The sequence below is a fragment of the Propithecus coquereli genome, unplaced genomic scaffold (assembly GCF_000956105.1).
Source record: "Propithecus coquereli isolate 6110/MARCELLA unplaced genomic scaffold, Pcoq_1.0 Scaffold236, whole genome shotgun sequence".
NCBI lineage: Eukaryota > Metazoa > Chordata > Mammalia > Primates > Indriidae > Propithecus > Propithecus coquereli.
The window spans coordinates 3394010-3410155 of record NW_012147908.1 but is presented as its reverse complement, the minus strand read 5'-3'; the positions used below and the strand labels follow the sequence as shown (position 1 = coordinate 3410155).

General features: G+C 39.5%; 1 protein-coding gene across 1 annotated transcript; it reads right to left on the bottom strand.

The window, feature by feature from the left end:
* Nucleotides 1-8854: 8854 nt before the first annotated feature.
* Nucleotides 8855-10256, bottom strand: SLC25A2 (solute carrier family 25 (mitochondrial carrier; ornithine transporter) member 2). Its single transcript, XM_012645795.1, has one exon. It carries the CDS (start codon nucleotides 10081-10083, stop codon nucleotides 9178-9180), a length of 906 nt encoding a protein of 301 aa, XP_012501249.1. The 5' UTR covers nucleotides 10084-10256; the 3' UTR covers nucleotides 8855-9177.
* Nucleotides 10257-16146: the final 5890 nt, after the last annotated feature.

Below are 16146 nucleotides of genomic sequence, written 5' to 3'. Positions count from 1 at the left end.
ACCCTGGATAGAGCTGGGGCTCTTTCTACTAAATGAAGTATCACAAGAATGGAAAAACAAGCACCATAGGTACTCACCATCGAATTGGTATTAACTGACTTAACTGACCAACACTTAAGTGTACATACAGTAGTAACATTCATCAGGTGTCAGGCAGGTGGGGGGGGGAGGAGGGGATGGGTATATTCACACCTAATGGGTGCGTAACGCACCATCTGGGGGATGGACACGCTTGAAGCTCTGACTCAGGTGGGGCAAAGGCAATATATGTAACCTAAACATCTGTACCCCTGTAATATGCTTAAAATAAATAAATAAATAAAAATTTTTTTAAAAAAGGAGAGTGGTAAAAGTATACGGACAAATTTAAGCAAGCAGTAACCAAGTAACACAACAAAAATAGTGTCATGTGGCATTTGAGAATGTATAGGAGCAAAGAGCCTATATATAGGGAATGGGATGAAACAAAGTAAAAATTGTACTGGAAGTTTTGGCCAGCATGGAAAAGCAAAGAAATAAATACAAGATATATAGATTGGAAAGAAAGAAAAAAGTTGTTATTACTTGAAGATACTATTAAATAGTACACAGAAAATCTACAAGTACCTACAGATAAAATAAAAAAGAAGGTTTAGTAAGGTTGCTGAATTTGAAAAATCAATATAAAATCAACAAACAGAGATTGGCATTTTAAATAAAGATACAATTTACAACCATAAAAAAATCAAGTGGCTAGGAATAATTCTAACTAATAAAGTACAAAATTTCTATGAGGAAATTATATGACTTTATAATGAGACACTAAGATGACTTAAATAAATGGGGAAATACATAATGTTCATGAATTGGAAAGTACAACATTTTAAAGTTATCAATTCCCTTCTCCCCCAGGACAACGTTACCTTAAATATCAAAAAATTATTGTAACATTACTTTAAAATTCATATGAAAGAATGAAATGTCCTTAATAGCTAGGGAATTTGTAAAAAAATAAAGAGCAGGGAGCCAAGGTACAGTGGCTCACACCTGTAATTCCATCACTTAGGGAAGCCGAGGCGGGAGGATGGCTTGAGGCCAGGAGTTCGAGACCAGCCTGAGCAAGAATGAGACCCTATCTCTACAAAACAAAAATTAGAAAAATTAACCAGGTGTGGTGGCACATGCCTGTATTCCTACCTACTCAGGAGGCTGAGGCAGGAGGATCACTTGAGCCCAGGAGTTTGAGGTTGCAGTGAGCTGTGATTGTGCCACTGTCTCAAAAAGGAAGGAAGGAAGGAAAGACTACTGATAAAGCTGTATTATTCAAGACAGTCTGGTACGGGTGCACAGACAGAAAATTTGACAAATGAAATAGATTAGAGAGCTCAAAAATAGACTTACATATATATGAAGCGTTTGATTATTACAGACATGGCAAGACAAATTGTCTTATTCTGCTCATACTGCTGTAACAAAATACCATAGACTGGGTAGCCTGAACAATAGACATTTATTTCTCACAGTTCTGGAGGCTGGCAAGTCCAAGATCAAGGTGCTGGTAGATTCAGTTCTTGGTGAGGCCCTCTTCCTGGCTTGTAGAGGGCTGCCTTCTCACTGTATCCTCACATGGTAGAGAGACAGGAAGCTCTGGTGTCTCTTCCTCTTTTTGTAAGGACAGTAATCCCATCATTGGGGCTCCACCCTTATGACTCATAGGAGCCTAATCACCTCCCAAAGGCTTCAACATATACGGGGAAACACATTCAGTGTATAACAGATCAATAGAGAAAAGATAAAATGTTCAATTAAAATGGTTATTTATACAGAAAAAGATTAAATGGATCATCACCTTGCATCATAATTTAAAAATCAATTCCTAATGAATCTAAGAATTAAATGTCCAAAAAGAAACAAACTTTAAAGCTCTTAATGGAAAATAAAGGTAAATATATTTTAGACCTTGAGGTAAAAACAGATTTCTTTTCAAAGACACCAACTGCAGAATAAAGGATTGATAAATTTGACTGCATTAAAATCAAGGACTTTAGGCCGGGTGCAGTGGCTCACACCTGTAATCCTAGCACTCTGGGAGGCCAACGAGGGAGGATCACTTGAGGTCCGGAGTTCAAGACCAGCCTGAGCAAGAGTGAGACCCCATCTCCACTAAAAATAGAAAAAATTAGCTGTTGGTGGGGGTGTGTAGCACACGCCTGTAGTCCCAGCTACTCGGGAGGCCGAGGCAGAAGGATCAATTGAGCCCAGGAGTTTGAGGTTGCAGTGAGCTATGATGATGCCACTGCACTCTAGCCAGGGCAACAGAGACTCTATCTCAAAAAAAAAAAAAAATCAAGAACTTTGATTCATCAATAGGCATCTTAAAGATGTGAAAAAGATAAGGTACAAACCAGAAGATACTCCTAATACACATACTGACAAGAATTAGTATCAAGAATATATAAAGAATTACAAACCAATGTAAACAAAAATAACAGTAGAAAAATGGTAAAAGACATGAAGAGGCATTTCACAGAAGAAATGCATATAACCAATGGACACAAGAAAAGGTGTTCAACATCTTTTGTTGTAATCAGAGACATACAGATCAAAACAAAGATAAGGTATACAGTTGTTTGACAAAAATTAAAAAGCCTGACAATACCAAATGTTGAGAAGGATGTGGATCTAAGAACTCCAAGGCTTATATATTGCAAATGAGAGTGAAAATCAGTGCAAACACTGGCAAATAGTTGGGCATTATTTTTTCAATTTAGATAATTTTACTCCTAGATAAATACTTGAAAGTTCCAGAATTTTGATTCTTAGTTATACATCTAAGAGAAATGTTTGCACATATATTAGGATATATATATATATACACATATATATAAGAATATTTATATTGACAGTGTGTGTAAGAGCAAAAATCAGGAAAAAATCCAAATGCCCATCAATCAAATTAATAAACTGTGGTAATCTATTCACCAAAAACAATTGTACAGCAGTTGAAATACATGAACTACAGTGACACCACAGATTATTGCATTTTAACAATAAAATATCAAGTGGAAAAATGGGTTCCAAAACATTATATATTGTATTTTACACTTACTATGAAATTTAAAACAACTATATGAAAATAAGGTTACATATCACTTAACGACGGGGATATGTTCTGAGAAATTTTCATTAGGTGATTTCGTTGTTGTGCTAACATCATAGAATATACTTACACAAACCTAGATGGTATAGCCCACTAAATACTGTAGGAAATTATAATGGTAAGTATTTGTGAATCTAAACATAGAAATTGTACAGTAAAAATACAGTATAAAAGATAAGAAGTGGTACACCTGTATAGGACACTTACCATGAATGGAGCCTGCGGGACTGGAAGTTGCTCTGGTGAGTCAGTGAGTGAGAGGCGACTGAATGTGAAGGTCTAGAACATTACTGTACACTATTGCAGACTTTATAACACTGTACACTTAGGCTATACTAAATTTATTTTTAAAAATTTCTTTCTTCAATAATAAATTAGCCTCAGCCTACTGTAACTTTTTTACTTTACAAACTTTTTAATTTTTTAAAACTTTTTGACTCTTTTGTAATAATACTTTAGCTCAAGACACACATTGTTGAGCTGCACAAAAATATTTTCTTTCTTTATATCCTTATTCTATAAGCTTTTTTCTATTTATAAACTTTTTTAATTTTTGAACTTTTTTGTCAAAAACTAAGACAGAAAGACACACATTAGCCTATAAAGGATCAGGATCATCAATGTCACTGACTTCCCCCTCCACATCCTTGTCCCACTGGGTCTTCAGGGGCAATAACACACATAGAGCTGTCCTTTCCTGTGATAACAATGTCTTCTTCTGGAATACTTCTTGAAGGACTGACTGAGGATGTTTTACAGTTAACTTTTTTTAATATAAGTAAAAGAAGTATACTCTAAAATAATGATAAAAAGTATGGTAAATAGATAAACCAATAACAGTCATTTATTATCATTATCAAGTATTTTTTACTGCACATAATTGCATGTGCTACACTTTTATACAACTGGTAGCACAGTAGGTTTGTTTACGCCAGCATCGCCACAAACATGTTAGTAATGCATTGTGCTATGACATTAAAACAGCTATTATGTCACTAGGCCATAGGAATTTTTCAGCTCCATATAACCATATAGGACCATCACCAAATATTTGGTCCATCATTGACCAAAATGTTGTTATTACATAGCACATGACCCTCTGTGCGTGTGCATAAATATGTAGACAGAAATACATATAATATAATAAAAGCATATTCAAAAGGGCAAAGAATGATGGACATTGAATTTCAGGATGATGATTGTCTTCATTTGGTCAGGTGGGGGAGAGGTATGAGGGACCATATGATTAGATGTAGATTATTACTAAGGCCCTGGCATTTAGGGGAGGTGCTGTGTTCACCATTCTTATTACTATTTAGATAGACAATTAGATAGATAGATACATTCATAGATACACAGATAGATGGCTTTGGATAGGTGAGTAAATAAATAAAGCAGGCCATATATGTACTAATGATGAGAGTCTATCACAATCCAACCCTGTGAACCTGAGATCCAACAGGATTTTTTTCTAAAAAAGTATATGTGATAGAATACAAAGCACACAAAGTATTCTTTGCCAAAATGTTTAATCTCAACCAAGACTTTAGAGCCTTCCTGTCTAGTTTTACTGCAGGAACAGAACAGAATCAATCTGGACAATCATCAGCACTTGCATGTAAAGCAAGAGTCTTCTTGACGCGGATCAGCTTTGACTACAGACAGCAAAGCAGAGAGGCGAGGCAAACATAAAAACAGAAGCAGACAGTAGGAAAATAAAAGACCAATGAGTGCTAAAATCCCGTAATGCACTGACCAGAAGACAGTAAAGACACAGCAGCGGGCTCCAAGTTCAGAACAAAAGACCGACCCTGTCCAGCTGCCTCTTCGTAACTAAAGGGGCACCCGAGTCTGGTACCGAGGAGATGGGGAAGGCTTTTTTTGTGGACAACACCACCAAGAACCTAGATCAGGAAGCCTCTAGAGAAGAGTCCACCATTTCTCCAAAAGCAGAAAAGCACATTTCCTCTGAATGCACAAAAGAGCCATTTATAAATCAATGATTAAAGAAAATATGTGTAGAGATGTCTAGTTAATGTCTGCTCAGAGTCCAAGTTGATTTGTTTGTTTGTTTGTTTGTGACAGAGTCTCGCTCTGATGCCCAGGCCGGAGTGCCATGGTATCATCATAGCTCACAGCAACCTCAAACTCTTGAGTTCAAGGGATCCTCCTGCCTCAGCCTCCTGAGTAGCTAGGACTACAGCCGAGTGCCACACACCTGGCTAATTTTTTCTATTTTTAATAGAGATGGAGTCTTGCTCTTGCTCAGGCTGGTCTCAAACTCCTGATCTCAAGTGATCCTCCCGCCTCAGCCTCCCAGAGTGCTAGGATTACAGGTGCAAGCCACCGCGGCTGGCCACGGTCCAGGTTGTTGAGAAGGACCCAGTGAAACTTCTTTAGGCTGGAGTAGAAATACTTGCTATATATACAATTATCTGGCATCCCTGTGAGGGACATAATAATGTCCTTTCTGGGGACACTATTTTCACACACAGAATGTGCAGGATTGTTAAGAGACATCAATTTTCTACAAAACTACTTACTTACCTGTGAAATTTTTATTTTCAACTGCAGTCTGAACTGGTTTTGAAAAAGCCATTAAGTCTCATGCAGTGAACAGAGCATCACCACCAACCTTAAAGAGGTGGGGAAACAGGAAGATCATAGTCTACCTTTTAAATGTCATTGACAAGGAGCCTGTATGTATGTTCTGGCATTAGGAGGAAGCTGAGAACACTGTAGACAGCAGAGCTCATAAAGCAGGCCACAGACTTGTATAATAGTTCCAATACTGAAATAATTTGCTTTCTAAAAAGGCTCTCAGAGAAGACTTCTGGACCATTTCTCATGAATATGGAGAGATCAGAGAGACCAGAGAATTGCAGACTTTGAAAACAGGATTTCAAAGCTCAAGAGTTGCTCAAGTTGGAAATCCATGCCCTGGACAGAGGGGTACTTTCTGGCCTTGAGCAAAAATCTCTGGTGACTATTTTATGTACACAACAGCTTCCTAGAAATATTATGATTTTTACCCCTCCTTAGAGTGCTGGGCCAGAAGAAAGAGAATTTATGTTTCTTTTGAGTTCAGCAAAAAGATCATGAAGAAAATGGGCAGGTTTGATACTCCATTGCCAGATATGGGCCTTCTGAGATATCACATATACTTAACTACTACAGCTTAGTATTCAGGGAGAGATAGGTCAGAGAATGAATTTCTAACTACAATATCACTAGAGCAATGCAAGATGCAGACCATCTGTCCCTGACAGTAGACCAAGGGTATATAATAAATAACAGAGAAGATTTTTCAAAGTTGAAGGGTAGATTATGCTATGTAGTGAAGTAAAACTTAAAATTTTAAGGTTAAAAAGATAGGCATCAGAAAAATTGATTTGACCAATTTAAATCTTAGAAACAAACACCATGACACTAATTTAAATAATACAAAAAACCACAATACAAAAACAAACACACTATTAAGGGAAGGGGCAGTTCCTTAAATTCAGAGATTCCATCACTGATCACACACACACAAATAGAAAATTTGGATTCTACTTTTTTTTCTTCTAAATTTCATTCTAGAATATCACTTGTCTAACTGTAGAACAAACATCTAGACCATCAGCTCCTTGAGGACAGAAACTAGGTATTATTAGTGTCTCAATACGCAGAGCTCAATACAGTACATTATAAATGGTACGAGTTAAATATTTGTATGTAGATAAATAATTTAATGATAGAATACTCAAAGGTCTTTAAACACAATATTTCAAGTTCCTATGATTTTGTTTGGAGATCTGAAATCATCACATTTTACCCCAATATTGTGCCATGAATTAAAGCAAATACAATAGGAAAAAAGTTCTCCTGACTTAGATGTCCATTCCTCATTCCCACTCACTCTTACTTGCCTCATACTGTTTCTATTGAAGGTATTCAGTTAACCCTTTAATAGATGACATGTGAGAAGAAGGTCTGCTAATAACAGAGCTAAGACTAGCTCACAGGGCCAAGCAGGGGACTGTGGACCGGGAAAGTCTACTTCCTGCTAAAAGCCAGTCCTGTTTTCTATTCTGCTTTAATGTAGGCCTGTTCCAAGGAAGCACCACTCAGTATTTACTGACCATTGAAATATGGAATATATAACTTAAATATATAAATAGTTTAAAATTAAAGTATAAAAATGATTTTCTTTTCAAGTAAAAGCAACGAAATGAAAGACCAGCCATAGCTCTGGGCCCACCACCCCAACACTGAGCATCCCCTCCCCCAAATTTCCACAGCAGCCTTACTTGTCGGCATCTCATTTCCCTGACTCTCTTGCTTCTGGCACTAAGGCTAGAGTTACCACAGAGGCTTCATGGAGAGCAAAAAGCTTATGGAAACTGGAGGTTTCACACAGGACTTACCTTTTGCCAACAGTGATAAACACCTCGATATGATTTATTAAGATGGGTGGCTCACTTCTTTTCAGCTTTAGAGGCTGCTTAAGAACACTTGCTATAGATAGAGACTCTGTTGGTCTTGGAGCAGCACAGAATGATGAGGCTTACTTTAATAGTGACAAGAATGACCTTCTTATACCATATGGCCAAAGAACAGCTGCTTATCTCCAAGTCTGTGAGGATCAGATGAACTAGATTTTTTCAGGGTTTGGTTTTGTTTTGCTTTAGTGTGTGTGTCAGGGGGGTTGCTTTCTGTCTTGGGGTTTTTTAATCAGTGCATATATACGTACAGATGATATAGTTCAATAAAGTTGCTTTTTCTCATGTTTCATTGTTTAGTTACACCTTGCATATAGTCATCATTAAAATTTTCTGATGGCCAGTACCGAATTTAGAAGGCTCAAATAATGAAAAATCATGGCAAGGAGGACCCCCAAGGTAAACTTCAAGAATGGGTTGGCCCTGACATTACTCACTGTGGATTGAAAGCACTAAGTTCTGTCTAGCACTGCCTGAGAGGAGGTGACTTGACTCAGGAGTACTGTCACTGTATCACCAAACAGGAGACAAAACTTTCTCTTAGCTTTGACACTTTCTGTTCTCTGGAAGGGTTTCTGACTGGTGGAGGTAGAGGATAGCAAGTGACCCAAAGTGAATCGACAACCCCTAAATGGGCCAATAGAACACCCTGGAATCTTACCTGGGCTAGGACCCAGCAGTCAAAAGCTAAGAACTATTGTTGGCCTCATGGGTCTTCATCAAAGCATAGTAGCACAGCTTGATACTCTAGACTACAACCAAAAATGCAGAATATAATCCCACTTAGAAAATGAATAGCACTACTTTAAGAGTAAAGTATCTTGGGAAAATCCAGGATGCCTACTCTGAAACTTTAACTCAAGAATGTGGAAACCGCACTAGTACACGTGTACATTCTCCTCCTAAAAATCTAGATAGGCATTTTGGTTTTCAAGCACCACATAAAGACTTTTCAAAACTTCAACCACCTAGTATAGTGCACATGTTAAATCAGAATAAACCTGTTTAAATTTTTTTTTAAATTCAGAATGGTAAATAAAGTGTTTAAAGAGTCAGTTTAAAAAAAAAACAGACTTTAAAAGAGACCATACATCTTGAATGGGTTAAGCAAAATATGTATGCCTATCTTTATGAAACATGGCCAATTCTGGTTTTTTCAAGTGATACTTGAGATTATAGATGGAATCAAATTGTGTTTCACTCACAACACATAATCATCCAAACCGCATGTACACATACAGGTTATGCAAAGGCCCAGATAGAACTATATTTATCCTTTCAGATTATGTACATAGGGCCAACCAGCTCACCCTGTATGTCCTTCCAACAGCAAGAACAACGACTTTTCTATTTCAATGTAAGTATGGGCAGATATTATATGATATAAAATAGAGGTCTCTCCATAAAGTTTAAGATTTAGAGTAGAAGAAGGGAAGACAAAACCAAAATTCTCATGAAGTCAAAAATAATTCCATGTTGGTGGTGTACCCTGTGAATTCCGAGATGAACTGTAGTCCTCAAACTAGTCCTTGGATCTGGGTTCCCCAGAACACTTCAATATGCTTCCAACTGGCTCATCATCATCTTCCTGCTGTACTCATAGACCAAAAATAATGACCCATTGGCAGGGATTGCTCGAATCATAGTAGCAGTCAGTCCAGAATATAAGGCTGCTATTCCTTCGTTTCTCACAACACTTAAAAGGGTTCCTGTAAATCCTGCCTGTTTTCCATACATGGAAAGAACCTGAATTCTAGATTTAATACAATCCACTGGGAACACGACAAGCCAGAGGCAAATTCCAGCGACTCCACCACTTAACATCAAATGAACAGGACCTAGTTCATCTTTCGATCTCCCTGACGCAAAAAATGATCGGCTCAGTTCATAGCCACCAAAGAAGAAGAAATAGCCCGGTACTTCCTGAAGTAGAGTACTTGAGAGTCCGTGGTAGAAGCCTAAGGGACCATCTTTTCTAAGGATACTCTTCACGACAGACCAAATTGTATCGTGGCTTTTCGCTATCTTCCCTGACCTCTCCATTTCGTACATGGTCTGTAGCCGGCACTTCACAAGCTCAGTGGGGCAGAGGGCCAGCGCAGCAAACGCAGAGGCAAAGGACCCAGCGACTGCAGTCTGCAGATCACTCAGCTTTGCCCGCTCGTCCAATCCGACCACTTTCCTAACGAACTGTTGGCAGAAGCCGTAGCACATAAAGAGGACAGAGTTCTCAGCGACGTAGGCCATCAGCGCTGGGCCGGTCCCCTTGTAGAAGCCCCGGAAACCCACCTGGGTATACGTCTTCAGGAAACAGTCGGTGAGGCCCTTGTACAGGCCGGGAAACGTCTGCATCTTCACTTTCATTGTGTCGAAGGGCTGCCCGGTCAGTACACACGCGGTGCCCCCTGCGGCCCCTGCTGTGAGGTCGATGGCGGCTTGGATGCCAGGACTGGACTTCATGTTCGCCCACTCGTCTGCTAGACTCAGGGGAAGGCACCTAACTCTTGGGAGCGTAGGACCGGCTCTTAACGTCCTGCCGCGGAGAGCGCGGAAGGGTGACAACGCCGCCAGGTCTGGGCTCTCACTCCGGGGTGGGGGAGGCCGCTTAAGCCCAGGTCGGCCGCCGGCAATCCCCCTCCCGCCCCCCGCCGCCCTGCCCCCCGCACGGAAATAACTCCCAGCCGGTGGCCCCGCACGAGGCTCACGACCGCGCCTCCCTGCGGCCCGGACTGAATAAATACTTTCAGTGAATTGTAATACAGCCATTGAAAGCTTTTCTATAAATTCTTGCAATTATGGCCAGTGGCTCTAGGCACCGATATACACCTAGCGATATGCACCTGGCGAGGAAAGAAAAGCTTTCCTATTCGGCCAGAGCCCCCCCCCCCCCCTTTCTTACCACGCAAAACAAAATAGGAGATGCTCTCAGTTGAGACTGGATTCAAAGGTCAATCTGCAGAAAAAGAGCTTCAAAGACAATTTGAGGTTTGCTACATGAGAGGTGGCTGCTTTAAACCCTCAGCGAGCTGCTCCTGCTCCTCACTCTCCTAGGAGCGCCATTGGGGGCCCTAACTCGGCAGATGCACCACTCCGTGCCTGTGGAGCTGGAGAAATGCTGCCGCGTGGCAACATCGCCAAGGATCTGGGGTTGCAGCCCTGGGAGCTGGTGGAACATAAGAGTCCTGGTCATTTCTAGAGGTTGTATTTATATACTGTTTTGCAAAGACATGTGCTGGAAAAGAGCTGTGTGGTTCCAGCGCTCAAGGCTTGCTAAGTTTCGAGGTTCTTATTGAGGGCCCACATAGCTTTATGCAATAGAAGTTCAGCATATAAATGACATGTCTAGCTTCCAGGGCAATGAGCTGTTTTGGATATTAGTGAGAGTAGACAGGAGACACTTTCTCCTCCCAGATGTTCATAATCCCAACGTTAGAACAAATTCTTTCCAGGTGTACGTTCTAAGCCCTAGTCAATCACAGGTAGTAGAAACAAAATCTAGGGGAAAGAAAGTATGCTGAAAGCATTCTCTCTTTCATTTAGAAAACTTTCCTTGTCTAATTACCCTTGGCTGTCAATTAATATTTAGAAGTGAGGCATTGAAAAGCAGAGTGTGCATGGATAGTTTGTCAACTAGTCTTCATTGTAGTAAATAGTGGCCTGGCCTCTTATTTAGAGAATGCCCAACTGTCAGTATTTGTAGTTCTTTTCTCTGAGACCACATGGTTTCTTCAGAGAATAATCTTCCAATCTTGACTTGGGGTGAGGGGATAGGCCATATACCTAGATACTGATTTAATCAGAACAAGATGGGGGAGAGGGGTGACATTCCTGCAGTAAATATATACACTTTCACATGATTTCCTTGTTTGATGCTGTACACCCCAGACTTCATCTGTGCCTACTTCTCTGAGTTTGGGCCTTCTTTGGTTCAATTTACCTAGAAAATAAATTTTCCATCTTCTGTGGGATCGGGAAAGAGTTATTTGGCTTCCTAGAGTAGGATAGGGATCCTGGACATCCAATTCTGAACACAGACTTGAATCATGTCTCTAGGCCTACACCTTGCCACCTTCTCTGAAATCTTGCTTGCAAAAAATTTGCCTCTCACAGGTTCTTTATCAAGTGGGTTTGTCTCTCTTTGGTATAACTCCTTGCAGACATTTAGCATGTAATTGTCTCTGATCCATGAATTCATTTATCATTTCTCTATTTTGGCCTTCTGAAAATGAGTTGACATCTTTTATTCACCGTTGTCTCATCTCCTATTCTCTTTGTCCTTGGGGGTTTAAAAATCCTTTTTGTTATTTTAGCAGGCTTTTTGATAGAGAAAATAGATATGTGAGAACAGTCTGCCATTTCAAGGTAGAATCTTAAGATTTTTAAATCCTTCATGTCATATTTGAGGGATGTTTTGATTTCATCCTCAGGAAAGGCAAGGGGGAAAGTATTTTTAATGTTTACTGTGGAAGCACTATCTAGATGTACAAATGTAACTTCTAGATGTATTAAATGTGATCTAGAAGTTATCTAGATGTATATTTAATATTTTAATGACTACTGATTAAATGTACATTAGTTACATCTGGTTCATTATTATTTAAAAACACACACTGGATTTTTCAAGAGGTGTAAGATAGGTCATCAACTGCTTTTGAATTATGTTCATTTATATATTTTTGAGAAGCCTAATTACTAATCATCTTGGGAGTTAGACTTGGAGCTTCAAGCTTTCCTATCAGAAGAATTCAAAAATTTGTACTGTGTTATAGTAACACTTATATCAGCCATTTTAAAGATTGATATAGGTGATCTCATTTTTTGATCAAACATGCATTTAAATTATGAAAATAATGCATAAAATTTAAATAGCTATTGAGTGCTGACTATATTAAAGGCATTATGTTGGGTACTATTAAGATATTACTACACTAAGTACTAAACAGTAAGAGAAATTATTTAAATGATAATATATTAAGTAGACTTTGCTATAGTCACCTAATATAAATTAAAAAGCTCCCTTTGAAGCCTCCTGAAGATTAAGTCTAAAAATAAACATTGAATGCCAAATGAAATGGACAACTATACATTTATCCAGTTATTTAGAAATAGTTTGGGCCATTAGGTATAATCCTTAAGACAAAGGGAGCCCATCATCGTATCTGCAATAAATATAGCAAGTCCAAGGCATTCTGAATCCAGTGACATGGCATATACTCTGCATTACCATCTCATCATGGAGAGAGCCTAAAACATAATTAAGGTCAGTTACTATAAAGGTGTTAGTTACTTCAGTGACATTTTTAAAATGTTTTACATCTTTTATCTTCCATGCAAATAAATGCGTTAAGTCCTACATTGCTATTTTATCTACTTTGGCTGTATGAGCAGCTATGCTAAGCAATCTCTGCATCGGGTCCCCTTGGGCTGCAGGTCATGATGCATACATGCCTCCAGTCTTTAAGCACTGCTTTTGTGAGTGAAAAGACTGCTTTTGTGAGTGAAAAAACACACTCAGTGTGTTTTTCCTCTGCTCTCAAATCACAACAATCAACACAGAAGACTTCTGTGACCAAATGTGTGGTGGGGGGTTCTCAGTTTGCAGTGGACACCAGGTGGGTGTCCTCCAATTCAGTTCCAACACTACCTGGAGAAAGCATCAAATCCCACAGGCTGGGGACTCAGTCCCCAAGACTGCACCACCCCCAGACACCAGTCACAGTTCTAGGCCTCTGAAATGTCTAACTGACTGGCTTGAAGTTGGGGTTCACATGACCCCCTCTTTGGGTTGGATTAATTTGTGAGATTGGCTCACAGAACTCAAGGAAACATATTTACCAGTTTGGTATAAAAGATATTACGAGGGATACACATGACGTAGATGAAGAGATGCACAGAGCAAGGTATGGGGGATGGGGGATGGAGCTTCCATGTCATCTACAGGGTGTTACCCTCCAGGAACCTCCACATGTTCAGCTATCCAGAAGCTATCTGAATCCAGTCCTTCTGGGTTTTTGTGGCAGCTTCATTATACAGGCATGATTGACTGTATCTTTGGTCACTGGTGATTAACTTAACCTTCAGCCTCTCTCCCCTCCCCGGAAGACAGGGGTGAGGGTGGGGCTGAAATTCCTAACTCTCTAATCCTGCCTTGGTCTTTCTGGTGACCATCCCCCATCCTGAAACTACCTAGGCGCTACCAGCCATCAGTCAACTCATTAGCATACAAAAAGACACGCTTTGGAGTTCTTAAGGATTTTAGTAGTTGTATGCCAGGAAAAGGGTCACTTGAAAATGACAGGATAAGACCAAATATATATTTCATACTATTACAGTTTTCTTCACTTTATCTCTCTGATCAAGAACACATAGATGCTCCCAATTGATACCAACACTCAATATTAGATCTTGAATTTAAGAGTGAAGGCTCTCCATCTATCCACTCCACCTATTCTTCTTCTTTTTTATTTTAGAGACAGGGTCTCGTTCTGTCGCTCAGGCTGGAGTGCCATGGCACAATCAGAGCTTACTGCAGCCTTGAACTCTTGGGCCCAAGTGATCCTCCTGCCTCAGCCTCCTGAGTAGCTGTGACTACAGGAATTTGCCACTCCGCTGGCTAATTTTTGTTTTTTTTGTAGAGAAAGGGTCTTCCTATATTGCTCAGGCTGGTTTCAAACTCCTGGCCTCAAGCAATCCTCCTGCCTTGGCCTCCCAAAGTGCTGAGATTATAGGTGTAAGCCACTGTGTCTGGTCCCAAACTGTCTATTTTTTCAAATGACATTTATGTACATGTATTACTTATATATTTACGCATAACAAATCACCCCAAAACTTAGTGGCATTAAAAAACAATAAACACTTATTATAGGGAGCAAAGGCCCCTGGCCCCCTAAAGGTTCAGTGAAAAATCACTGACATGAGGCACATTAATTAATAGGAGAAAAGACGTACAAATTTATTTAACGTGTATAAATGGGAGCCTTCAGATACAGGAGAAATTGTCCATTTTTATGCTTAGGTTCAACAAAGTACAGATAGCTGTATAGAAATATGATTGGACAAAAAGGGTATGACCTAATGCTAATAGACTGAGTGGGGAAACCCAGCAAGGCCTATCTAGCTTCTTCTTAGCCACGCTGAGCATGCATTCCTTCCTCTAGATATAGAAAAGGGGCCTTTCTGGAATGGGGGTCTTATGGCCTATAGTCAAACAAGGTAGGTCAGAGAATTACTTTATGGACAGTTTTTACATAGAATAATTTTAGGTTTTATTGCTAACTTTCGGCAAAGGGGGTTCTGGCTTTTATGACCCGTCTTGAGGAAGAGAATTGTAGTTTCTATGGCTACCCTTGGCGAAGAATGGGATTGAGAGACAGGCAGATAGGAGGTCAGAGAAGAACTTTCGCTTCTGAGGCCTTCATTTTGGGGTAGTTTCTAAACCCCATCAATATCACATTATTTCTGTGAGTCCAGAATTCCAGAGCAGTTTCTCTTGATCTGAAGACCCGATTTCAAAGCTGCTGTCACACTTTAGATTTTTTATGGCAATGGATGAGAAAGGATGGGGCCAAGCGAATAAATGTTCAAAGAAAACAGAGAGCATGCAAGGAGCACTTACCCAATAAAACAATATATTGTAGAAGTGCACACATTCAAAGTCAATACTGGACTATAATTGTTGTTTTCAATTTTCTCTCAAATTAGTGTAGTAATTTATTTTGTACTCTGAATTTAGCTGCTCAGTCATCTAGGAGAGAAAAGATAGACACCTAACCTTCCTCTTCGGCTCATCCACACGGAGATATTGTATAGATAACTGTCTGTGCACATAGCAAGGGAAAGAACAGGATTTTTAAAATAAATATACCACATTAACCATACATCTACTAGTAATGGGAGATAAGATACCAGCTGCTATAGGAAAAAGAAATTGAAGCACAAATGTTAAGAGAAACTTGAGGAATAAAAAAGACCTTAAAATGGCTGATTTGTTACACTGCCCCTGCCCCTGCAGTGGGCTTGTTCTGCTAAGTATTCTTCCTGGGACCTTGTATGCTTGAAATGACACAAACTTTCTTGTGAATAACCATCAAGGACTTCAGAATAGAGTTGTCTTAGGACATTGTCTCTTAAGATAAAATGCATTTCATGTGAAGCTTAGAGAATGTTTCAATGGCATCACTAATTATGAAGAGACATTATGAGAAAAGCCAAGGTCTTGGAAAAAAAGAAAAGCCAAGGCCTTATACCTTTGGAAAATTATTCAAAACCCAACCAAATATTGAAAAACCAAACAGACTGAAATTCTAGTTATCAGTGACAATTCGTGAGAATTCTTATAGAAGCAGACAAACATCCCTTAAAATTAGTATAAGACTATTGCCTGTGTCTGTAATCCTAGCATTCTGGGAGGCTGAGGCAGGAGGATTGCACAAGGTCAGGAGTTCGAGACCAGCCTGAGCAAGAGCAAGACCCCATCTCTACTAAAAATAGAAAGAAATTAGCTGGACAACTAAAAATATGTAG